This window comes from Platichthys flesus, chromosome 7 (assembly GCF_949316205.1).
Source record: "Platichthys flesus chromosome 7, fPlaFle2.1, whole genome shotgun sequence".
NCBI lineage: Eukaryota > Metazoa > Chordata > Actinopteri > Pleuronectiformes > Pleuronectidae > Platichthys > Platichthys flesus.
The window spans coordinates 25335657-25361397 of record NC_084951.1 but is presented as its reverse complement, the minus strand read 5'-3'; the positions used below and the strand labels follow the sequence as shown (position 1 = coordinate 25361397).

General features: G+C 43.8%; 2 protein-coding genes across 2 annotated transcripts; both read right to left on the bottom strand.

Moving 5' to 3' along the window:
- Positions 1-360: 360 nt before the first annotated feature.
- On the bottom strand, positions 361-1984 carry irx7 (iroquois homeobox 7). The gene is made up of 2 exons (XM_062392123.1): positions 1706-1984; positions 361-1393 (listed from the first exon to the last, which is right to left on the bottom strand). Exons 1-2 carry the CDS (start codon positions 1913-1915, stop codon positions 608-610), a joined length of 996 nt encoding a protein of 331 aa, XP_062248107.1. The 5' UTR covers positions 1916-1984; the 3' UTR covers positions 361-607.
- A 6379-nt stretch (positions 1985-8363) lies between these two features.
- LOC133956630 (ankyrin repeat domain-containing protein SOWAHA) lies at positions 8364-24127 on the bottom strand. Its single transcript, XM_062391848.1, has 12 exons — positions 23780-24127; positions 21343-21404; positions 20503-20709; positions 19287-19403; positions 16647-16703; positions 16348-16449; positions 15608-15619; positions 13753-13755; positions 11746-11838; positions 10550-10622; positions 9848-9943; positions 8364-9739 (listed from the first exon to the last, which is right to left on the bottom strand). Exons 1-12 carry the CDS (start codon positions 23910-23912, stop codon positions 9564-9566), a joined length of 1131 nt encoding a protein of 376 aa, XP_062247832.1. The 5' UTR covers positions 23913-24127; the 3' UTR covers positions 8364-9563.
- Between the last annotated feature and the right edge of the window lie 1614 nt (positions 24128-25741).

Sequence of the window (25741 nt, the reverse complement as noted above, 5' to 3'; positions counted from 1 at the left end):
TTAACCTTTGACCTCCAATAATCATTAGAATTAACAGAAGTTTAACTCAAGTCCTTCAGTGAAAATGTTGCTTTGTTTCGTCTTCAGCTCTTTTTCTTTACCTCTCGTCCCCAAATCTGCAAAACGAAGCTTTAGACGGATGTTTTTGTGTTTTAGTTTTGGAGTTGTTCTGTTCTTTCATTTTTGGAAGATTAAATAAAGGGTTGGATAAGTTAAAAACTCTCCGTTTAGTTAAGAATTATACTAAAGCAAATGTATTAAGCCTTTTTTAATCTAATTTAATTTGCAGCTGCGATATAGCTGAGCTTAGGTTTCCATGCTTTTAAACCCTAAATTCATGGAGAACACAGAAACATGTCCGATTATCACCAGAAGCTGGATTTTTATTTAAGCAAAATTATTTCTTCATGTGTAGACAAAGGACACATAATTTACAGGTCGTCGGTGGAAAAATACATCTACATTTATTTACAGTAACACAAAGTGTTCAGAGTCTTTGGTTTCACAAAAAATACAGAATTTCATTTTATGTCCAAACTTCAGGAATTCCCTGAGGCCTGAGAGAGTAAAGTGCAAAAGAGCTGTGGAGGAGGTTCGAGTCCGAGGCTCAGAGAATCTCACGAGTGGAGTAACACGCGGGCACGAACAGCCCGGTTCGTGAGGCCCAGTCTGCCCACAGTTTCCCTGCTGGGTGGTAAATATGCTCCAGTGGTTTCTTCACAGTCTCTGATGTCGCCGTCTCCGCTAAAGACCAGATTTTGGGTTTTTGACTGGAGACGTTTTCTTTACTCTCCAAGCCGGACGGCGTGAGATCAGAGTCACTCTGTTCAACTTTCATCACAAGTGCGTGTTCTCTGTCCTCGTGCTGCTGCGGGCTCGGGCTCGGGCTCCGGCTCTCCAGACGCGCGTCCACCGGGGCCGAGCTCTCGAACGCAACCTGCACGCGCTCCTTCGTGTCTGCGCGCTCGCTTTCAGGCTCTTCCTCATCTCGCTCGTCCAGGGGACATTTCTCCAAGGGACCGTCGTCCTCGTCGCTCTCTCCCTCTCCCTCCTGCTCCTCATCCTCCTCGTCGGATTTGCCCTTGCACGCCCAGCTGACCCTGTTCTCCTTCTTCAGGCGCCGCCTCGCGTTGGCGAACCAGGTGGAGACCTGCGTGAGACTCATTTTGGTGATGATGGCGAGCATGATCTTCTCGCCCTTGGTCGGGTACGGGTTCTTCAGGTGCTCGTTCAGCCAGGCCTTCAGCGCCCCGGTGCTCTCTCGTGTGGCCACCTTGGGGACTCTGCCGGGGTCCTCGGCTGCACCCTGACGGTAGGGTGGGTAGAAGGGCCCCCCGCGGGCCAGCAGCGCGTGATGATAGGGAGATGCAGCCTTCAAGTCGAAACCGTTTGTCTGGAAAAATAAAGAGAAGAAACGTAAGAAGCGAGCCAGGGAATCTATGCTTGTGCGTAATTACGCACGCATAACGTAGTGAGTGTACTATTGACCAAATGGTAAGATAATAAATCTTATAAATTCCTATTAGTTCTGTCAAAGTTTGTTTTGCAGACATTTCTACACAATCCAGTTTGCGAGAGTCAAATCCTGCAGAAGAGATTGTTGCCTCCTCGAATTGTTCACCCACTGGAGTTTGAAGTCTACAAACATTTTGACCTTGAGATCCTCAAATTAGGTTCTAAACAATTCTGTGATTTAACAACTCACCATGTGCGCGATGTGCCTGTGGTGTGGATATGGGATAAAGTTGTATCCCTGTAGTCCCGAGTATCCTAAGGGAATCCCAGCTGCCAACGCTGCCAGATGCTGAGCCTGCTGCTGGTGCACGCTGCCCAGCATCGGGATCTGATATCCAGTCGGCATGCTGATGTTCCGCTCCAAGAAGAAGTTGCCAAATCCAGTTTGAGATGCAGGCATCTTTCCTGCGTCCCAGCTATTCGAAGGTTTGAGTGAGTGGCGACACAAGCGCCTGGATCCACTTATATATACACCCAGCTGCCAGCGTGTGTGTGCGTGAGTGCAGGGGGAGGAGAGGGAGGAGAAGGGCTGAGAGACGAGGGGGGGGGGGGGGGGTGGTCCCACTGGTATTGACTGACAGCTACGTTCAAAAGACCCGCAGCTTTCACTGGCAACAAATCCCATCAAAGACGCCCTCCGCTGTTCCTTTTTGCGTTTTCGTGGAGAGGCTAAACATGCGCTGCTTATCGCAACTCAGTGATTTCTGCAGAGTTTCAGTTCAAATGCGAACTCTTCTGCTGGGAAGCGAATCAAGGACGCGCAGCTTTCCTCAGTTAAAAGTCTGAAACTTTAAAGAAAAGGTTAATATCCGCTCCAGGTTTCGTTTGCTGATGTTTTCCACGTTGTTGTTTTAATAGTTTTCACTCGGCTCGGTTTCACTGCGGAGGATGAAACCAGAGGCTGGTGTGACATTTGACAACTTCTCATGTCTGGCGCTAATTAAGCGCAGTGATTAGAATAATTCAGGTAACGACGTCCTGCCAGTCGCTGCTGCTCCTTCACCACCTACACATCTGCACTGGGGAGAATTGAATTAAACAATTTGAATAACATTAAATCGCGCTAATAAACAAAGCACACGCTTTTTGTTTTCCCTTTTACGCACGCGTAAAAAGTCACCGAGCGAGATTTGGTTTCCACTCCCACGAGTTTCTCTCTCTCTGCGTATTTAATAAGAAGGAGAATAAGGGATTGTCATTCAGCTTCACGAGCCTCAGAGCTGCAGCTTTTAATTTTATTTGCTAATTTATCGAGCGAAGCACAACAAACTGTCCTTTTACAAGTCGGAAGGTTTTGTTTGGAGCGAGGAGCCGCGTTTCAATGGCCCTAATTAAACGAGGTTAAGTGAAACAGGTGTTGACTAATGTATATGATAATTGTGAGATAACAGATGCTAATGTGTGTGTGTGGTTGGATGGGGGGTTGTTAGAGATAAGAGGAGAAGATTACACTTCTTATTCCACTACCCCCCCTCCTCCTCTACCTTCATGTCCTTCAGAGGAGCCCCAGTGGAGCTCAGTGTTCCAGGTCTTTGGGTTCAAAGGAGCTCACCTCTGTTATCTCTCATCATTCTGATCATTATTATATTCACAGCGTGACGCGGCCGCGGTGATGCAGCTGATAGCCACAGCTTTTCACAGGTAATAGTGGGGAAGGCATTAATGATGAGTGTCAACACAGAAACACAACATTTACAGTTTGAGTTGGTTTTTTGTCTTCTTCTGTTGTTTGTTGTTTTTTATGCAACCCCCCCTCCCCCCAATAAATGTGAATTCATTACATTAGCAATTTAATTTGCATCAATAGCAATTTAACAAAAGTCCAATAGAGTGAGGATTGATCCAACTCACATTCGTAAACTGTTGTGTTGTTTATCAATTGTTTGTCATTCTGTGGAATAAAAGAACGTGATTGTTTATCGTGATAATTATTGATATAGAATTAAATTAATTAAATATAATGATATAATAGCCTAGTAGTTGAATATAGTCATAGTTACTCTTTTTATTAACTTTCACTCAGCTTCAATACATTTGTTTTGTACACACACACACACACACACATATTGCATTCAGGTACTTCAATGCATCAGTGTGTGAGCTGTAGACACAGAGACATAAATGATAGATTGATATTGGAATTCAATATCTCAAAGTAATAATTTAATATTAATGATTTGAATCTCTCTTGATAAATTAATGAAGGAGTTGTGCAGACAACAATTTATACAATGAAACATTAATTCATTATTTACTAATGAATGTGGGAATTTAGAAAACTGCATGGTCTACTATTTTACTACAGGAGTACTTTAAACTTCACTGCATTTAAATAGCAATTATAATACTTTTACTTCAACTATAGTTGCATTTGCAGTTTACTCGGTTATCATTATTAGTAATAAATCATTTATAATAATTCCGTGATTAGTAATGTATGAAACTGTGATAACATTTAGCTGCTGGTACATTTACCTGGTATGTTCGTGAATTAAACTTGTGATGGATCATTTTCATCACGTGGTGATAATAACTTTACTCAAGTAAATTATCTAAATACTTCTAATGTGAGTGTTGATGGAAAGTTTACATAAAAAAGCTTCTCCTCGTCAAAATAAACCAAAAAGATATAATAGATATTGGAGAACTGATCTACTTTATCACCGTGAGGAGTTTTTCTCCTTTAATAAATATATTTATATATATGTCGCAGTGTTTTTTGTTTTTGTTGTGTGCATCCTGTCGTATATATTTTTAATGAGTAGTTAGTTTGACCTCTGTGGGAAAAGTTGCTGACCACAGATTAAATGATTTTTCCATTACGCCAGTGACAGAAAGTAATTTTCCAATATTTTGATATTCAAATAATTGTTTAAGTCATTTTTCAAGGGGAAATAGTTGAAATAATTCTTCACATTCTGAGATTTCAACCTTTAAAAATGAAATTGCTGAGATTTAGTTTCTTGTACTTTTGGTCAAAATCAAAACGTGGAGATTTTGTCTTCGGGCTGTGAGAAGCTGTGATTGGAATTTTTATACAATTAAACCGAAGGATTAATTGTTTAACCTGATTTGTTCCTCGGACTTAAGCCTGATAGGATTACTTTTTAAATATTGTGTTGCAGATGGTGTAAAATTAAATAGAGAGAGAGAGAAAGAGAGAGAGAGAGAGAGATAGAGAGAGAGAGAGAGAGATACCAGCGACAGATAAAAACTGGCAAAAGGTGGAGGGAGGGGAGGAATTCATTTGGGTGGGGTCCACAGAGCCTAAAGCAAATTTGTACAAGAGCAACAATGGGGCCGAGCAGAGTGCAAAGAGAAGGAGGCTTATGGCATCACTGGTCTACATCTCACAACACAAACAGCTCTGGGCGGCAGCTTTTGTCCAGCTTGTAGACTCCTTTTCATTCCCTTCCTCTTTTGGCAGCTCCGGCACAATGCAGGTGTTGGTCCTGCTCCGACAGGTCGAGTTCGGGCTGTTTGCTGTGAGGATGTCACTCGTTTACAGGAGAGAGACAAGTGACCAAATGGAAGACGATTGTCCCCGAGCACCCGGAGGAGATAACGACAGGAGATAGCAAAGCAGGATGAAATTATCTTTGTCTCTGGAAGCACCTGAGACATTCTTCTGTCGGGGAAAGATGGGCTGCACTTTATATCTTCTCTTTGAATCCCCTGAATATCCCGAGCAGACTGTTTAAATGAAGCAGGAGCCTGGTGCTGGATGTGAAACGCGACATTAGACGAGGACAGTGGACGGGTCGGGACAATGGGTTGAGGTGTGACCGTGGTTGCAGGCCGTCCCCTACCTGCGAGCTGACAAAGGGACTTAACATGCAATTAGAATAGTTCATAGATAGGTGTGAAGAAGACGACAAAAGCCTGAGGAGAATCCACAAAACCCTCAACACCTTTTGCTTGTTAGTTTATTTTATTACGGGGGGGGGGGGAGCTGACAGAGACGTATGAGCTGCAGGAGCAAGTTAGTTTAAAGTCTATACAGCAACATTTTAACTCTGGTTTTATTTATAGTGTTTGAATCGAACTGAAAGGGGAAAATAAACATGATACAAATTTGAAATTCATCCAAATCCCCTCAGTGGGATTCCCAGCTGACGACCAGAATGTGATGGTCTCCGTGCAGATCTGTGATTCTCCTCTAATGGGATTTTCCTGGGGCCCGACACAAATGGGGAGATGTAAGCAAAGTGTGAATGTTATCAAGCGCTCCCACCTCTTTACTATCAGACCCCCCCTCCCCAGACCCCCTTCCACTCTTTGTCCTTTGTCATTACTCTTATCAGCACCACTCTATCATTCTTTCAAAATAGTAGTGGCACTGGAACCGCTTGCAAATGAAAGTATGTCTTTGTTTAGGGCCGGGCAGGGGCCCGCCTCCCAGCTCCCTCCTGGGTGCAGCCTGATTGACAGCCCTCCACAGGGTGAGTGACAGGCGGCGTTGCTGAGGCCGTGATGGGCCCGTGTGACAGCTGCTGGTGTCTCCCTGTGTCGGCTCCCGGTGGGTGGGTGCGGGGACCCCGGGACCCCTCAGCCAGGGGCCGGGCCCTGTCGGGCTCGTTGCTGCAGAGGAGCTTGTTGGGTTCTGCACCTCAGCTGCAGGTTTCTCCTCAACACGAGCAGAGCAGGACCAGCGAGGCACCGAGGCCAGATTCAATCTGGATCATCTCTTAAAGTTATAATTGCAAAGTTTAAATTTAGTTTAATGAATATTTCTCTTGCAAAAATATGAATTGCGTTATTCGGGATTGTTCTGTGCATGTGAATTGTTCATCTGTTCAGGTCGAGGAATCCTCCACTGGTTGGTTCCTTGTTTAATGAATTTTTTTTTTTAAATTGAGGGGTGGGTTCTAATGTGGCTTGTCAAGAGAAATGTTTGATTATGGGATGTCAGGCTCATATGAACATCTTTGACAAATACTCAGGTTTTCTTTGTACCCGGTTCATTTGTTGATTTTCCTGCTGGACCCGGTTTTTCCGCCTCGTTCAGATTTCTCTTGTCCAGGAAGTAAAGAGGGATTTTCAACTTAAAGAACAAATCATTTAAATAAAAAAATCAATACATGTCCTCTTCTGAATAAGAGTTCGTTTTTAACTCTTCTACCGTTTCACTTAAGTCACTGATCTCTTTCTCCATCAAGTTTCAGGGACGTCAGCTTTTCACAGGAAGTTCCCATTTTAATTATTTCATATAATGATGGCCACAGATTTAATAAGAAACAATAATATTTGTCATGCATGTTTTAGAACTAGGCCGATATGGATTTTGGGATGATGATACCAATATGTATCCACATTTATGTTTGTTTGACAGACAGTAATGATTCCTTAGAAGTTTGTTATCAAGCCTTTATGTCACAGAAAGGAAATAATGTATTTTTTTCACGATATTCTCCCGTTTAACCATTGATTTTATTAGAAATTAAAATATATATGAGACGAATTGAGAAATAATATACCTTTTTATTTCTGCAGTGTGTAAAATAGAAGTTTTTATGTCGGCTTATAACTGAGAACTTACATCGTGTCTGTGATATTATCGACCAACCTATGTATCTAATACTTTATAACCGACTATCGTGTATTCTTATGCACTAATAAGGATATTTGAAGTTGTTCTACATGTTTGATATATAATGAGGACTATATCTTCTCCTATGGAAAACGAATTGACTTTAATACAACTGTGTTTTCTCTGATATGTTATCGTAGTTGACAGATATATTAATGCACACATTCTCCTGCTTACAGGTACCTCGCATTTATTAAAATACTTTCTACTACCAAGTATTAATCAGTGTATATTAGTGTTTTACGATGCAGAAAGTGAAGTTCGCCCTCGGAACCGTTTTCTCCCCGCCGCCTCACAGAGAGCAGCTAATGAGGTTATTGGGCATCTGTGACGTGACATCTACATTTTGGCCTATTTGTGAAACAATGGTTACAAGGAAGCCCGGGACATTGGGCTCTGTGTTTTCCAACTCAAAATAACAAAGCCGAGCAGCCGCTGGTGGGAGGCTGTGCTCTCATGGAAATGAGCAACCGAACCAACAATGTAGCTCCTAATCTCTTCAGAGAGAGGAATCAGTTACACAGCAGTATGCACCCCTCAATGCTTTTCATTAGAGTCAGCGTGCTATTGAAACAGTCGCTCCACCCCCTATGAGTCACACACAAACATGAGTGCACACACACACAACCCTCGTGTGTAGCCACAGGCCTTGCTCATACATGCACTAGATACAAGGTGTCGTCCCCCCCCCCCCCAGCAACAGAAGGGTTGAAATAAGTGGGGCAGAGGGAGGTATGGGGGTGCGAGGCCTCAAAGCATGGGATTAGAGCTAATGTGCCCTCCCTGGGTTATAATCTCTTCAGAGGGGGACTTTGTTTGAGGGGCTTGAGGGCAGTAAGATAAGTATCTATTACAGAAACTCCCTCTTATCCCCCCCCCTCAAAACATCCCCGCTTCAAAAATGAAGCACAAAAACACTTGCCCCTGTTCCCCTCTGTGTTGTGTGATATCCAGGACCCGAAAGCAAGTGCTGCCCTTTTCAGCTAATCAGGAATTAAGGTTTAAAGCCGTATGGAGAGTTAGCGGGGCCCATATTTACTCCATCTGCAGCCCGCCAAGTCAGGTAGTTGAGGAAAGATCAAAAGCGGCTTTAGAAGAATTTCCATGGTCATCCCACGGAAAGAGAGGAAAAGAGAGAAAGAAGCTTTATCACAAGTTGTTGCTCTGCTGGGTTTTAAGAGGACGAGCAGATAATTCCAGAGCAACAGTGAAGCAGCCACAGAGCAACAAGAATTAGTTCCAAAAAAACAGTGAACAGTTTGATATAAAATACAGTTTTATACCAAAATATCTTCATTGTATAAATATTGTGCAAATAATGAAACTGCGGCTGGTCCTTTTGGATTACAATACACAATTATCACAACAAATGGAAATGATGAACAGTACAAAAGCCCTTCAAACACAATTCTCTTCATCTTCACCAAGGACATTTAAGAAAATCCTCATAAAGAGTCTGGAAGCAGAAATGAGAAGAATTGTGACCGTGATACATTTGATTTGCTGCAAAATAATATTGAAAATGCAAAAAAAAAATAAAAAAGGCAACTACTGTGTACGTAATTATTTATAAGGAACTACATATCCCATGAAGCATTGCAACTGATCCCTGCTTCAGAGAAGTCCTGGTGGTTCTGGGCTGTGGAGCCGAATCCACCTGATCCTAGCAGACAGGATTCTCTCGGTTGTGGTAAAAGATTTCCGTGTTAACAGCCAAATTCACCAATCAGAGACATTGCTCATACACCTGAGGATTGTGGGTAATGTAGTACTTCTTCTCGACGGTGTGAATAAAACCTTTGTTTGTCTTGACTTGTGTTGATTTCCACATCGTTTCATAGACTCGTAGTTTGTAGGTAAGTCGGCGTTTGATGGTTGAAATATTGTGGCTGATAAACAAAACATCTCATATGTCAAAATGTGATGGTTAAAATATTTTAGCTGAAGCTTCGAGCTGTGGTTTTGTTTTGTCCCTCATTCTCTCACCTGCTGCTGTAAATAACAACAACATCAAATCTTTAGCGAATGAAATGACTCATTTTAAAATGGAGAATAAAACCAGCTTCATCCTGAAGTTCATCACCAGAACCTCAGTACAAACAAGCGTGAAGGAAGTTTAAAGAATCACTGTAGCCTGAGCTCATTGGACATTTTAAGGCATGAGTAACATTTAGAAACAGGAAGTAAAGTTTAAAGGCTTTAATAAAACTTTGAAAGGCTTTTAAAGGCGCACCATCACGATTCTTAATTCAGAGTTAAAGCTTCGGTGATCAGTCCGAGCTTTTAGGTGCATCAGCGAGTGTGTGAGTATCTGTGTGTGTGTGTACATACTAAATATACACACCCAGTATTAATACTTCATGGTAAATGTGTGTGTGTGTTGGGGGGGGGGGTTTACGTTACGTGTGAATATGAACGTAAAAGCCAGAATGTCCGAGGCAGAAGCGGGAGTTTCTCCTCAGCGTGAGAACTTCCGGGGTCTGAACGGCGGCGGGACGAGCTGATGCGACGCCGTCCTCTCCTCCTCGATCGGCGCCAGCTCCTCGGCCGAGCCCCACTTCTTCTTGGAGTGGAACAGCGTCACCAGCTTCCTGTTCCTGTTCCGCTCCCTGGCCTGCGTGACGTGAAGCTCTGCTACCAGGGGGAAACAAATAAAACCATTAACTCGATGAGAGAACGTTTTTAGTGTTTTTACATGAACTAAACTAAGAGTTATTATTTATTAAATTAGTTATAACTCACGCAGCTCGACCTCCTCCTCTGGACCCTCCGGCTCTTTGACGTTCAGGTAGTGGAATGCTAGGTGGCCGCTGTAATCCCTCAAGTTCTCTTTAGCGCCTGATAAGAATTAAAAAAACAAATCTCAGAAACCAGCCGGTAAGATTCATCTAAACATTTATCTAAACCCCCCAAAAAAAAACCTCCTAATCCAGAGGTAAGATATAAATAACCACATGAGATTGAAACCAGTTGTCCCTCTTAATCTGACTGACTGGTTTTAGAAAAGTAAAACGATTTTCAAACCAATAGAAATAAAGGGTTTAACTCTGTAAAAACTTGTGGGACAGAGTTATATCATTGGTTATATTTAGTTGAGAAAACTAATGTGTAAAAAATTACTAATCAGCCAATTTCCCGATCGATTCAAGCCATTTGCAGACATGAACTCCGGAGAATGTCCTCACAGTTGGGTGCGGACTTTCTCAAGAGTTTGAGTTTCACATATGCACAACACAGGAGGAGATTCTCCAGAAATCCATAGACACATGAGCTCATTTGGATATTATCAGGAGATTTTAGTGGGGGGGGGGCTGGAGAAACTCTGGAGAAAGTCCGGAGCTTCTAACTTACAGCCCCTCAGGAGAATGTCCAGAGATAATCCGGAGTTCATTGAATGTCTGAAAGCAGCTTTATCGAGGTGCAACACTTTGAATGAGTTTTTACCATATCTGCGTGTGAGCAGGTCCAGAATGTGCCGGTGGCCGTGTAACGCTGCGATGTGTAGAGCCGTGTAACCCTGCAGAAGAAGAAACAAGAGGAAAACCTTCAAATAGAAAATTCAAAACTTTTAATTGTCAAGTTTTTAAGTGTTTTTCTTTCTTCTTTCTATGACCCAGGAGTTCAGAAGGGACAGTTTGACTCTCTGGGGGGGGGGGGGGGGGGGGGACTGAGGAGGGTGTTGGTTCGGTACCTACCCCCTGTAGGTTCCCAGGCCCCAAAACGCAGCCAATGAAAACAGCGGAGAGAGAGAAAAAAGAAAGAGACAAATTAACAGAGGTTATGGAAACAGCCGATAATGATAAAAACATAATTGCCTGGTAATTCCCTGAAAATTGCAGAGTTTTCAGGAGTCGTGCACACGGACGCAGTGTTTTGAGAAACAATTAACGTGACATGACGTGATTTATTAGCGGCGCCCGGCAACACGTGCTGCTGTAATGCATTTGCACAGCTGCATCTTCACAGAGATCATTTAGGAGACCATTACATCACCGAGGGACAGGGCAGAACAAACCAGTGGCCTTGTTGTCGTCCTGTTGTTTCAAACAGATTCAAACCAAAGCAGCTTTATTCTGCAGAGCCCAGCACGGCCTGATAGGAGCCTGGATACTCACATGCTGCAGGAAAGAAGAGGAGAGGATGTGCACGTCACGAAAAAAAGCTAAATACAAAGCACCATAGTTCTAACAGGGGCACTCCACTGACTCTACACTGCTCATTGTAGTTTTAACTTTATTTCTCCATATCAAATGAAAATATCCAGCAGCCACATGCAGAACAGACCCCAGATCTGTTTTACAGATGTAGATCCATCTGCACGTTTGGATGTGGCAGCTGAATATGACAACTTTTGTTGAAAAGAAAAAAACTCAACCACAGAAAGTCACTCTGCTCATTTCACTGTTGTCGCTCACTTCCGTTGTGGTTGTGTTTCTGTTGTGTGGCTTGTAGTCGTGTTGTGCTTTTGTGCTTTCTGTGAATCGATTGTGTGTTCATCACTGTATGTTCCCTCTGTATATTGATGATTGATAAACTGTCTTTGTCCTAATTTTGAAGTTTACACGTTGCACATTTGTCTTGAAAGCGATGGAGTGCCCCTTTTCGAGATCTTTGCGTCTCGATGAAAAGCAGAAGAACACACTCACTGACTTGGTGTTGACATCAGCACCGGCGTTGACCACGAGCGCCGCCATGTCCTCGTTGCCGTGCTTGGCCGCCCAGTGCAGAGCCGTCTGTGAGGAACCAGGACAGAGGTTAAGAACATGAACACGTCCACCACTCGGGCACATTAATAACTGTGGCGTCGTCCCAAGCCGAGCCAGGGCAGCTTCTCATTGGCCGGTGGCGAGGGCAGAGGGCCCAGCTGTGCACGGAGGGAGGGTGGGGGGATGGGGGGGGGTGGGTTGTGGAGGGATGGAAGGAGGGATGGGGAGAAGGAGGGATGGAGAGATGGTTTCCTGCCATCTAACGGAGCCTAATTACAAAACAACACGGCCCTGTGCCCACGGTTGGGGGGCCCGGCCGCCTGTCACCGGGGGGGAAGATTGATGATGTTAGTGTGACCCGCAGAGGGGAGACCCACCCAGACATCACCAAGCGACTGTCAGCACACGTCAAGCAGGGAAACAAGCCGCCCCCCACCCCCCCCACCCCCACCCGCCCTTACAGATACACCCACATGTTAAGATACTCAAAGAGCCGATGCTTTAATAACAGACACATGTTTCGGAGCAGGGAACTCGGCCGGTCCCGTGCGAACCACATCCACCTGTCGGGCCGCAGCTGTGATCTTTTCTGCGACACCACTTGAAGCTTTGTAATTACGGGTCATCAGCAGGTGGAGCCGAGCGTCGGTGCAGATGTCGACTAAACAACCAACAGACGTCCACCGCCGAGGTCGAGACCCCACACGGCAGAGCGAATCAGAGTTACACCTCCACAGAGGACGGGGGGGGGGACTTTATAACTTTTAAATTAGTCTCATGTGAAGCTGAAGAGCAGTCACATGGAACTTAGAAGGAGTTATGGAGATTAAAGACATATTCATAAGGTTTTATACTATTCTACTATGTATTAAGTATTTCAAATATTCAGATATTTTAAAATTGTGATCCTTTACAATCCAAAGTAAAATATTGGGCTTTTTACGCCTGACATCAATAATTAGATAAGTTTTTTTTATATCAAACTATAAATTTGATAAAACTTGATCAACTAAGTTAAGAAAAATGTCTTAACTCAATCGAATACAAGATTAAATTGTTGCTGACAAGTTTATGGATCAAAAATAATTATATTTGCTGCACAATTTGAATGTTTTTATTCCCTGTTCTTCACCTTTAACAGAATTAACTTATCCAAACCAAAATGGAAATTGGACAAGACAAATATTTTAGCTGAAGTTAAATCAGTTTGTCTTCTGGCTACCTGGATAAGAAATATCAAAAAACTTTCAAATCTTTTTATAGTTCTTTTTTCCGAGGAGTCTGAGGATTTCAGAAATACCTCCCGATCAGCTGAGAGGTCGAGACCCAGTATTTCTTGTTCCAGACAAAACACTTGTTTACCTCTGAGAAACAAACCGGGCCTACGACTCACGGCCGAACAGGACACGCGTCCCTTTGTGTTGACGAGGGACAAAAAGCTTGTCCAGCAGCCGGCCTGATAAAAATGTCTGCTTGTGTCCACTGAGGGGGATGAGGAAGCGACATGTTGCTTTACCTCTCCGCGTCAGAGACAGATTGTGATAGATGCTGTCTGGCTGGAGTGTCTCCATCTCTTTTGTCTGTCCTCTGTCACATCTTAAGACAGATGGGCCAGAGGGCTCTTTGACAGGCGGCTCGGCGGGTCCCCCCGTGGGCAGGAGTGATGGACGAGGCCGGACAGGATGCTGCGTCTTCCCTTCCTGCAGGTTCACGTTTCTCCCTCCACCGACCGGGGGCGACCCCCCCCACCTGTCCCGTCACTCGTGGACGGCCGTGCCCCCCCCCCCCCCCCCCCCCCCCCCACCCTGCTGTGCTCCCCAGTGAGGGAAGTGGAGGCTGAAGAGGGCTTGGTGTCGACGGGCGACACAATGAGCCGTGAGCCCGACGCTGCCCTGGACTCGAGGGAGACGCTGAGGAGTGATGAGCTAATGATGTACTTACAAACTGTGTGGAGGAGGAAGTCCGTCACAGCAGAGACAGAGGTCCACGTCACGAGCAGGAAGAGACAGAGAGAGAGAGAGAGGGAGAGAGAGAGAGAGAGAGGGAGGGAGAGAGAGACTTACAGGGGATCTTCACTTTTAAGCAACCTCACTGTTAAACCACTGCTCGAGAGCGTTTCTCTAAAACCACCTGATCCCGACAAACATTTGGTCAGAACAGGAAACACTTAAGTCTCCTCAGGATGAAGAGTAATAATCCCCTCAGCCCTCGCCCAACGTGGGACTCAGACCCCGGGTTGTCGGTTTGCACTTCTTTCCGAGCAAAGTCGGGACAGATCAAATACACCAGCACCTGGGATCTAAGGCCCTTTGGTTCTCATGAGTCTTTCTGGATTGTGGGTATCAGTGTACGTTATCTGTGGCGATGGCATCCACCTCTGCTGCACAGGGGAAGGCTGAAGGCTAAAGGGAACATCAAAGAGGCCCGGGGGGGGGACTCAGCACCTTCCCAGGGACACAACCAGCATTGTTCTACAATTAATCCCAGCCTGCTCTATTACTTTCAGATTATCTTTAAGTGGGTGAAGTCTTTGTGGGGCATTAAGACTCTCCTTAATCCCAGCGGCCCCCCCCTACATCTCCCTGCACTTCAATGGCGGCCGTGCTATCTTGTCCGGGTGGGGATGGCAGGGGCTTAAGGGCCACTCTTAGAAGGTGGTCCGCCACGGCCACAGGACAGTGTGAGAACTGTGACACAGGGGAGGGACAACAAACATGAGCTCAAATCTCTTAAGCGCACAGGGAGACAAATAAAAGGATTTGGGTTGTCAGGGGGGCGCAGGAGCTAAAAAGCTATCTTTCATAATCCTTTTGATAGTGGACCTTTTGAAATGCATGATCTGGATGTTTTAACACGGGCTCCTCGGAACGCTGGTGAAAGTTATACAAGCAAAACGTGGTTTGGAGGAATCGGTGGAAGGTTGGAGAGGCGGCGAGCTGAGATAGGGTTTGTTGTGATGGACGTAACTTTCACGAGGAGCTGGATTCTACTCTGAAAAACATAAAGCTACAGCCACACTCATGAAAATGGCATTTTCAAACTAAAATGATCTCTGTCCTCATGAGCATCTCGGCTCACGAACGCCTCTCCTACACAAGAAGTTGTATCATATTTATACAACTTGAACTATTTTAAACAGAAAATAACTTTTTGCACATTTGTTGTAATGTACAAACAGGTTCTTCTTAAGTTTAAAAGTATTTTCCCTGTGTACGAATAGTTTTTTACTTGCTCGTAAAATCCTCCTTTGCCACTTTACTTGACTTTAAACCACTAAAGTGAAAAGCTGTATATAATGTACATACTTAGTTTTATTTCTTATTTACTTTAATTTATTATATCTATTGCTTTTCTTTTAAATATTTGTATTATCTTGTCTATCTCTATCTGAACTGCAGAAATGTTTCAATAAAGTTTTTATCTTATCTTCAAAATGCAGAATTCAACTGCACAACATCTGCTAGCGAAGACAACAGCCCAGCAACGCTTCTAATTGATTCTCCATGTTGTTTTCTACACGTGTAGCCGAGGCTGATTGTTTTCTTTCTGGAAGGAGGTCATGTGACAGGAGCCTGACGAATCAGCGATGGCGTAGATGTGTGGACGCAGCCTCAGCCTGTAGGTGGCGATAGAGAGTGAGGACACTTACCCCCTGAGAGGACGGTCACCATCAGTCAGGAGCGTCAGAGGGAAACAACAAGAGGCTTCAAGTCAGAATCACAACACAAACAACAGCGACTTAATAAATAACAACATCAAATTACAGTGAGCAGCACGAGACAGGTCAAATACTTACAGAGGTGAAGTCCTGGTTGGACACGCCCCCAAAAGAAAAGAAACACAAAACCGTTAATAACCATCTGAACCGGAGCAGTGAGACGATTCCAGTTGAGTCCTCGTTGACCAAAGAGTCTCAGGAACAACAAAGTCAGAGGAACTGAAGTAAAACAGAAATTCAGACACATGCAAAGTAACTTTCACACGTGGAGGACACAGCGTCCTCACGTTACTGCTGTTTGATGTTTGAGAGGCTACAAGGATGGATCATTACAATGTGTATTTGTGATTAATTAACTGCTGTAGAAGTATTTTACTGCACAAAACAACTTAAAAAAAGTCTTATATTCAAGATAATAGGATGGATTTTATAAAGCAGATTAATTGAAGTTATGTTTGCTTGAATATGTGTTCAGACTAAACGCTCAAAGACAGGAGGAATGTTGTCTTGAGTCTCAATTTCAACTCGACATGGTGAATAAAACATATTATTTTTTATTATTTATTTTGATGAACAGGCAATCCCGTCAGATTTTTTACTTCTAGAACCGAATTGTTGAGTTTTATTTATCTGGAATTGGATTTTTTTCCTCCTGAAACATTTATAGAACCTGGAATTTAGTTTGAAACTGTGGCTGCCTGAGTTTCTCGTCCCATCATGCATTGCGTTGTGTCCCTTTGCCGCAGATGGCCACAAATCTGAGAACAAGATCCAATTTGTGTCCTTTCAGAGGAAGATCGGGGGGGGGGGGGCTGTACCTTCTTGTTTGCCAGCGAGGGGTCCTGCCTGAGCAGCTGAGAGAGGTCAGGGACCCGAGCACCAGCCGCCGAGTAGATCCACTCCTTCTCTATAGGATCGAGCTGGAGCAGAGAGAGGAGCTTAGACACACACACCCACACAGACACACACACACACCCTGCTATCCACATCCTGTTTTTCCATTTCCTGTCACATGGTAGATGAAGCCGCTCTCCCTTCACTTTACACTTGTCACTTCACCTCCTGTCTTCTCAAACATCCTCTGGGAAAAAAGACACAAAAACTAAAATGGACTCACAGCGACGGCGGCGGAGCCCATGCTGCCGGTTCCCTCCTCGTCCTGCTCCGACTCCGACTGAGAGAGACAGGAAACAGAACAACTGTTACTCAGAGGTGACACACGTTAACTGAACTGTGCCCGTCACACACAGACACACACACACACACACACACACTCAGAGCGAGGTCACGCTGCTGTGCTGCTTCCAGCTGACGAGACGCGACCAAAGGGTGACAGACAGAGAGGGAGGTAATGGGCGAGCAAGGCCGAGGTGACGCTTTCACACACGAGAGGTAATGAATAACAATCCAATTAACAATTAACCCCAAAAACAACAAAACTACAGTTGTTGTGGTCGTTGCCTTTTCGGCCTGAAGTGGTCGAGGGGAGGAACTCACAGTCGAGAGGGTAAACCTGTCACTTGGGCTGATTTATGATGGAGCGAGCGAATCGTTCTCAGATCAGAAAACGATGTGGAAACAGTTTCACGTCACGCGTCAGCCAGCTGAACATGAGAAGGGATCGGGGGGGTATTTATCCAGCCGGTGGCTCTCTGACACACGTCCATTCCTTCAGTGCTTTCGTTGGAGGACGATAATAACGAGGAAAGGACTGAGAGATATTTAGTTTATTATCATAGAAGATAAATCAGAAGCCGGAAATTGTTTATTTATTTATTTTGTGAATTTTAGGATTAATCTAAATCAGAAGAAAATCATTTTTGGCTTTAGCGATTGGTGGAAAGTGAAAAGAGATTATTAAGGAGATGATTTGGTGCTTTACAAAAAAAAAATTGACCTGAATTGGATCAACTTGCTCTAAGATCAGTGAATCTCGAACTTTTTGAGTCGCACACAGACTCACTAACGTCCAGTCTGACTCACATCTTATCGCTGCTTCACACAATTTAAGGAAAAAACTAATATTTAGCATTTAATAAATATTAATATTATATTTTGTGACCCAAGTTGAGAATCACTGCTTTATTCGACCACAAGGACACAGAGTTTTAACAACTTCTTTCAATAACATAGCGTCTTGTTGAGTCATGTTTTATTACTTAATAGTTTGCCTCATCAGAATCAGGACTTTGGTTATATATTTAAAATAGCTCACACATGGATTTATTTATTTTCTCGTTCTTCTGTCTAATCTGAAGAAAGATCACAGACCTGGAGGAAATCCTCTCTTAACTGGAGGAGGAAACGTTCGACAATGAAAAGTTTTCCAATGAGATTTGTTAAAAATTTGGGATTGAAATCTAATTCCTACAGATTCTTTTTTTTGGATTCTCATAAAATGAAGTCTTATATTATTATATCTTATATTTTCTCGTCGGAATATTCCGGCTTTATTCTTGTGAAATAACAAAGTTCCACCTCTTTTCTCTTGTTATATTAAAACTTTCTTCGAACCTTAAGACTTTCTTCTTGAAATCTCAGATTCTCTTTTCTTCAACATGGATTTAAAACTCAAATTTCTCATTTAATGTTTGTTATTTATTTGCTGTGATTTATTTTTTACCTATTCACCTGCCCAGGACAAATACTTTCAGCCAACACACATCTTCTCTATTGAAATCTACTGTAATCAGCTAAAGATCAAATAAGATTCTGGGGAAGGAAAACGCTCACTTCCTGATATATGTGTTAAAATTTAAAGGAATGATCCTGAAAATTTCCCATCAGCCTCTGGGAGACGGACTTCACAGTTTCCAGCCCCGGGTGTCGTGATTAATAACAAGGAGCCAGGTGACTTCTTTGATATGAAACTACCGTCGAGGGCCTTAAACACAAAGTTCAAAGGAACTAATACCTTCAGCAAACGCTCTTAATCCCATTGTGGCTCCACATTCACACATTCCAACATATTTCATGTGTCTATTGTGCCGAGCGAGGAGCGAAGCCACATATCTCTCTGTGACCTCTGTGATGAACACAAGTGATTATTATCTTTCTAATGAGTTCCAACATGTTGCCGCTCTACATAATAACAAGGAGCTTCATTTAGATGCAGATTCTCACACCGGCCCTTCTCCTCCTCCTGCTCCTCCTCCTCCTCCCCCCCACCGCTCCTCCCTCCACCCACTGCCGTAGGTGACAAATCCAGGTAATTTACTTAGCGCCACCTGGTGGGGGACACAGGGACCACTGCAGTGAGGGTGAGTGCTCAGATATAAGTGGATAGTGATAGATATAATGTAGATAAAATAACAGCAGCAAATGAGACAGATCCCATTAAACATGCATTCATTATTTCAATTATCAGTTAATATGCAGTTTATTCTTCTTTAATAATGTTTTACTTAGAGAAAGAAAAGAAAAAATGGCAAATTTTCTAATTTTAGAGGCTAAAAGCTTGACAATTTTGAAAAGATCAATAAACTATAAAAGGTAGTCGATGATTTTACAGTTATTTGTTTCAGCTCTTGTATTAAATCGTCAGAAAATAACTGTTAATGGATGAATCTGAGCGTCACTTTAATGCAGCAGCAGGTGAAGTTTTTAAATCACTGATGAGCAGGTTGTGAATCTCACTAGTTTTATCCTATAAAGATGTAAGTGAAAATGCATGTATAATATGTATTTGTGTGTATTATAATATGTACATGTGTGTATATATATTCATCCACTCCCTCTAAATCAGTGAAATTGTCACCTTTGACCCTGAGTCCTTGTCCAGCTCCTCCTCCCCGTTGCTGGGCTCTGAGGGAACGTGGATGTGGACGACAGGAGGTGGAGGGAGCTGTGTGGCGACTCCTCCTGTCCGCTGCTCCTGCAGGAGAACAGTTCACACCAGCTGTTAACATCTGTCCTGAGGGATCCGATCACAACCGACCATCGCTGAGCGCATCTGTTAATTACGTCTCTGATGTTAATATACGTCCTGAACGTGTCTCCTGTGATCACTTGGGATCTGATCTCACTTCCAACTATACAAGTAATCAAGTATTTCATATGTTTGCGTCAAACTAATGTTGTTTTTACACAATCTGAGTTGACGGTTGTGTTTATAACAACGTGTTTGTGTGTCCACGTGTCTCTGAATGTGGTCTGATAGAATGTGAACACCATCTCAAGCTATTTCTCTACATGAGTCTGGTTAATTAAACAATTAATGAGATCATTGACATTTCTCTGAAGTAACAAAAGTCTCTTGTATAAACATTATTTGGGGTTTGTGTTTGGGACATTTGTGGATACTTTAAGTGTCTTACCTCTGTTGACACTGTACTTGTAACTGTACAGCCCTGTTAGAGGCAGCTTTCAAGCCGGGGAGAGCTCCTCGTGAGATGAAGCTTTAATATAATATATATCAGTTTCCTAAAAACCAAAACTTGCTCTGCTTTTACTGAAGGGATCATAAAGTCGATGATTCATAAAAAGGAGGAGTCAAGGTATTGATTGTAAGCTGAACTCTGAACAGCTTCTCACTGAGTTATGAACACAAACTCTCTCTGCAGGTCAGACCCTGAGCCGAGTCGATCCTTCACCATCTGGGTGTGGAACCATCATGTTTCCTCTAGGGCCTGTTTGAGCACAACACGTGTGAGAGGACGTTCAACCCGCTGCAGGAACAATATGTAGAAGTACTTCCTGAGGATTACTGTGCATTAAACATATAACGTGTAATGTTTATCTTCACAAAAGTCAAGTGCTTCTGTGCATTAGTCCAGATCCGTCCTTTATGTAAAGACATAAGCCCTTTGACCGTCCCTCGGGTCTCACTAACTTACATGTCCCCCATCCGAGGAGCTTTATTCCCTGTTCCACAGTGTGCGTCTGTTAGTTAGATGCTGACACGTGTGAGGAGCGAAGAGGCGTCAACAAAGACGACCTTGTTTAGAAGTAAACAACGAGCTTCATATATTCACCTCCCCACGTGACGCGCGCTCATCCTGTCTTCCGTGCTGCTGCGAAGGAGAAGCTGTGGTGGCGTTGGGCGAGTCCCACTGTGCGGTGGCTTCTGTCCTGGACGGACTCAGACGTCTCTGTCCGTCCACGTCCGAGTCCTGAGGTCTGGCATCGCGCTCCTGCAGCTGCTGCCTGTATTTCTTCTTCAGGACGAGGAACTTCTCACCCTGAGACACAAGATTTGTATGAAAAGCAGAAACTTGAACATTGCACAGAGGCAGACGATAGTTTTCTCTTCATACTAAACTCCTGGTGCAACACATCACGGTTTCCTGTGCAGTTGTTGACATATTTGTGCGCCTGCAGGACGTAACACACAATCCTCACACTGACACTATGACCTATGGGATGCTGGCGTTGCACTGAGAATTTCAGGAATGCCCCAAACAATGGTAGGAAAGAGGGAGACGGCAACAAACCTGGATATAAACAACGCAGGATATAGAAAACTTTAAAGATTGATGAGGAATCATTAGATTTCAAGGATGCACTCAATGTAAGAACTGTGACTGTACAGGTAAAAGAGTTCCCTGAACCGAACCGCATCCTTCCACCAGGTTTCATGTTAATCGAAGCGGCAGTTTTTCTTACATAATCTTGCAAAAGTTAATTCGTCTAAAAAGGGGAAATGAAAACTGCAGCTGCCGTCTCCTGGGAGGAAAAGTTACCAGATCTCGATCCTTCATTACGTCACAAATACTTTCACCGGAATAACAACTTGTGCGTCAGTGTAGAAATATAAATGCAGAACACATGGCAGCAGAGTTTTACCCACACAAGGTAACTATTCAAATGCTCACATTCTCTGACTTCACCACAGCGATCCGGTCGATGATGAGCTTGAACTCTTCTCTGTATTTAGCTGCAGGGGAAAAAACAACACTCGTCAAGTTACACAGGAAACTAAATATAGCTTTTTTAGAGAATTCCCCCCCGTTCTGTGATACTCTGGGATTTAATCCGTGAGAGTAAAAAGAGAAATGTGGCTTCATGTGGGGGACAGACGTGTGTGAGTGCCTGTTTATAACATGACGGTGGATGAGTCCAGGGTTTGTGTTTCTAAGTGGAGGCATTAGGAGGATTTGAGGCTCCTGACAGGACAGAGGGAGATGTTCCCCTCCAGCATCCAGCCGGGACACAAACCCTGAGTCACGTTACACCACCTTCCCTGTGGGAACCAAACAGGCAGCAGCTGAGATATTCAGGCATGTGTCGACTCTGTGGTTCGGAGCGGCCTCTCTCTCTCTTTTTTTCCAGGCGTAGGTATTCCATTCATGCGGAGGTGAACACGGACTCGCAGCTTCTGGGACAATCGAAGTGTTTCCCTTTCCTGGTGTGGACGGAAAGACATGGTGTGTAGCTGGGGACGGTTGTGCGGCTCACAACAACAGGAAGTCCAAAGGGAAGCCGACACTTACGTCTGCCTCAACAAAAGAATTCCTCATCGCTCAGTAGCATGTCGAGTCGTGTTGTGTACGTTATTTATTAGCCAGAGGTCGGCAGAAACAAGCAGCTCGCAAAAAACAAACACACACATGTGCACACAGCCCCCCCGACCCCCTCGTTCAGCACTGCACTGCCCCAGTTTCTGCCCATCTGATCGGACAGCCAGCCCATTAGAGAGACGTCTGCACCCAGTCATGCATGTGGACTTAATTATGATTAAAACACGATCATCACAATCAGAATGTGAAAAGCTGCGACCACATGCTACCACAGACTCTAAGCACTCTTCTAATTGGATGGTGGCGTCAGATGGCCCTGCTCGCTCTAAACCTCTGTCAACAACTGCACTGCTGACTCTGCATCTGGAGCAACACAAGGTCACTTTGGATAATCATTGAGGGGAGGATCCTACGTGTTACTGTGTCAGTGCCAAAGGTCCACAAAAAAATAAATAAAGGTTCTGCAGATTCAGAAACACAATGAATCATCAGGAGCTCGTTAATCGGTTTCTGGGCCAAAAACAAAAGATGGAATTTAAGAGCAAACGTTCTGTGATTAGTCTTTGATGTGTGTTTGATCTCTGAAGGGTTTTAGTGGGACGAGCATCTGCATTGGGAAAGAAGAGATAAGATAAAACACAGTGTGACATCCCAGTAATCAATAAATCCTCTTCACGCTATTTTAAAGTTAGACTGTGGATTTTGAACATAGTAATAACGCATTTGTACCTGCTGTAAACAAACTAAAATCCCTATTATCTATCTGTCTATCTACCTCTCTCTCTCTCTCTGTCTCTCTCTCTCTCTCTCTCTCTCTCTCTCTATCTATCTATCTATCTATCTATCTATCTATCTATCGGTCTCACAGAACTCTCTACTTTAACTTGAGTCTTTCAGGTGTCTTCATTACGTTACGAGCGCTCGTCTCTTTTATGATCCACAGATCATGTTGCTGAATGTGCATCATCATTGTTTCTAAATGAAAATGCGGCCTGAGGCTTGTGGCCATTATGAAGAGTTGGGCGGGGGGGCCTTTTCTAAAGCCTGTGCCCCGGGGCCCATTGTGTAACTATCCGTCATCAAGCTACATGAGCTGAGATGACGCTTCTAACGGTAGACAGACAAATGAAAAAGAAAAACAAATGTAAATGTAAGAAAGAACCTTTGAGTCTTTCAGCTGCGAGCAACATTTAATTGATTATAGATTCAAACTTTGTATTTTTATCTTTAAGGTCGAGTTACTCCCACGTGAGTTTTCTCTCAAACCCGTTAGTCAGTAGAAATACGAGAAGCCTCCTGGCCTTGGCGAGGATTCAGGGTTACATCAGCACATGTGGAGTCAGTGGGTGGAGGGAGAACCACACAGTGAACACTGGGATCCTGAACCAACACGGTGGGAACCAGTGTTCATCAGTAATGGTTCCTCATTTCGCCGAGGGATCATTGTTCTGTGTGAGGAGCTGCATCATGTGTCAGAGCCTCTGGTCCTCAGCTCTGCTACAACCGCCCCTGGTGATGGGTGTGGGGGGGGGGGGGGGGGGGGGGAGAGGAAATGACACAACTCCTGCAGCAACTGTGGATCCATGAAGGAGCTCTAATTCAAACCAGATGTAGACTGGTGTGGAACCCAGAGCAATGGAGGGCTGTCTGAGCTCAAGCACTGTGGGTGGGGGTGTAGAGTTATTCAAAATGCATGTTATCATCAGTGACATGATGGAGGAGCGTCTGGAGAACACGAGCCCCCCCCCTCCTCCATATACCTTCATCCACGACCCCCCGGCGGGATACTCACCACGCAGCTGCGCGTCACCGTGACCAATAAAAGGCTTGAAGGTCTTCAGGAGGTCTGCGTTCCTCACTTTGCCCGAGTTCCCTCCTCGCGAGGAGAAGTAGTCCAGCAGCGCCTCCTCGCTCACGTCGCTCATGTCCGCGCACGGTTGTTGGAATCTTTTCACGCACGGAGCTGACGCGTCTTTTCTTTATTCTCTCTCTCTCTCTCTCTCTCTCTCTCTCTCTCTCTCTCTCTCCCTCTCTCTCTCTCTCTCCTCAGACACAGCGCAGCGGAGCCTTCGGCGCTAATTTGTGAGTTGAACTTCGGAGAGCTTCACTCCACCCAGAGGAGCTGCGCCTCCTCCCGTTAACCCTTTAAACTCAGCAGCACCTCCTGCAGGAAACTCTCGCCTCTTTTTCTGCTGATGTTTTAGTATAGGAGCTCGCACGAGGCCGCATCTGAGGCGTGTGTCTCCAGATTCCCGAGATGTAAGGTGTCCCTGAACGTCTCTTATCAAAACAGTGGCGGTTCTAGCTTTTTATGGCTCCCTGGGCTAATGCCCCCCAATATAACTATATATCTATCTATCAATCGCTAGATAGATAGATAGATAGATAGATAGAAAGGTAGATAGATAGATAGATAGATAGATACATAGATAGATAGATAGATGGATAGATAGATAGATAGATAGATAGATAGATAGATAGATAGATAGATAGATAGATAGATAGATAGATAGATAGATAGATAGATAGATAGATAGATAGATAGATAGATAGATAGATAAATAGATGGACAGATAGATATGGGTCATCACCATAGACCTATATATAAATCAAACACAGTTGCATAGATAGATATAAATGTTGATAGATAGATGTAGATGTAGCTACAGATATAGATATAGATAGATGTAGATATAGATATTGATAGATAGATGTAGATATAGATAAATAGATGTAGATATAGATGTGGGTCATCACACGGTTGCAATCTCCGTCGTGGCAAAAACATTCATAGAACCACTTCCTGTTTGTCAGTTTGTCTTCAAAGGGAAAGCACAATGTTTGTGTTGTTGCTGTCACGGTTTATATTTAACTAAATTACAGAGCTTTTCTTTTGACGAGTTCTGAAGTTCAGAACGTCATTCAAACTTATAAATATAAAAACCACACAAGGGAACTGTTCTAAAGACATTTCAGGCTAATGCAAAATCCAAGTTGCCGCTCTGAACCCGTTTGAACCAAATCTAAAACAGCAACTCTCTCGACACACACGATTGTTTACGTGCAGTTTTAATGTGGTGGCACTGTTTCCTTTCAATCAAACCTTATTGGTTAAAGAGCCCCCCCAGCCCACCCCCCCACCCCTGTGCACCTCACTGATAATGATTGTCGGGCCTCGTCAGACCAGGTATTAGACACACAACACATTGTCAGATTAATTGTGCGATTTGCGCCGTAAATATTAAATGTGCCGGACTTACATGCTAATCCCTCCGTGCTCCTCCAGGGTAGCTTCCCTTTGAACGGGGGTTTTCATTTAATTTGCTAAATGATTTGTGTTTCGTGTTTTTAGGCGGCCGCCCCTAAGAAGACAATATTGGAATTACAGTAAGCTTCTTATAAGCTGATACAATTATTGAGGTGAGGAGTTTACGTCGTCTCGTGAAAGTGGGACCTTATGCTCTTTCAATTTAGAAAACAACACAACTTTTAGGATGATAGAGAAATTTGATCCTCTGGCATATGCCAGGTCTTTGTGCGATGAATTAATGCCAGAGAGCAGCTGGTGATATACGTTTATCACCTTCCCGCTGCGGTTTGGGGATTGAATGATAACAAAGGAGCCGTGATTAGTTTTTGTTCAAAGACATTAGAGTAGTTTGAAGTACTCAGATACTTCACTTAGGGAGAAGAACCAATATAAAAACATTTAAACACATTTTAATGACGGAAGAATTTAAGGTAAAAGAACTTG

Excerpts from the sequence above, each read along its gene's own strand:
- irx7 (XM_062392123.1), bottom strand. The coding sequence starts at position 1,915 with ATGCCTGCATCTCAAACTGGATTTGGCAACTTCTTCTTGGAGCGGAAC. Across the intron at positions 1,394-1,705 it reads ACAGGCACATCGCGCACATG|ACAAACGGTTTCGACTTGAA; the intron begins GTGAGTTGTTAA and ends TTATTTTTCCAG.
- LOC133956630 (XM_062391848.1), bottom strand. The coding sequence starts at position 23,912 with ATGAGCGACGTGAGCGAGGAGGCGCTGCTGGACTACTTCTCCTCGCGA. Across the intron at positions 16,704-19,286 it reads ACAAGGACTCAGGGTCAAAG|TCGGAGTCGGAGCAGGACGA; the intron begins GTGACAATTTCA and ends TGTCTCTCTCAG. Across the intron at positions 10,623-11,745 it reads TCAACACCAAGTCAGTGAGT|GGTTACACGGCTCTACACAT; the intron begins GTGTTCTTCTGC and ends CTTCTTCTGCAG.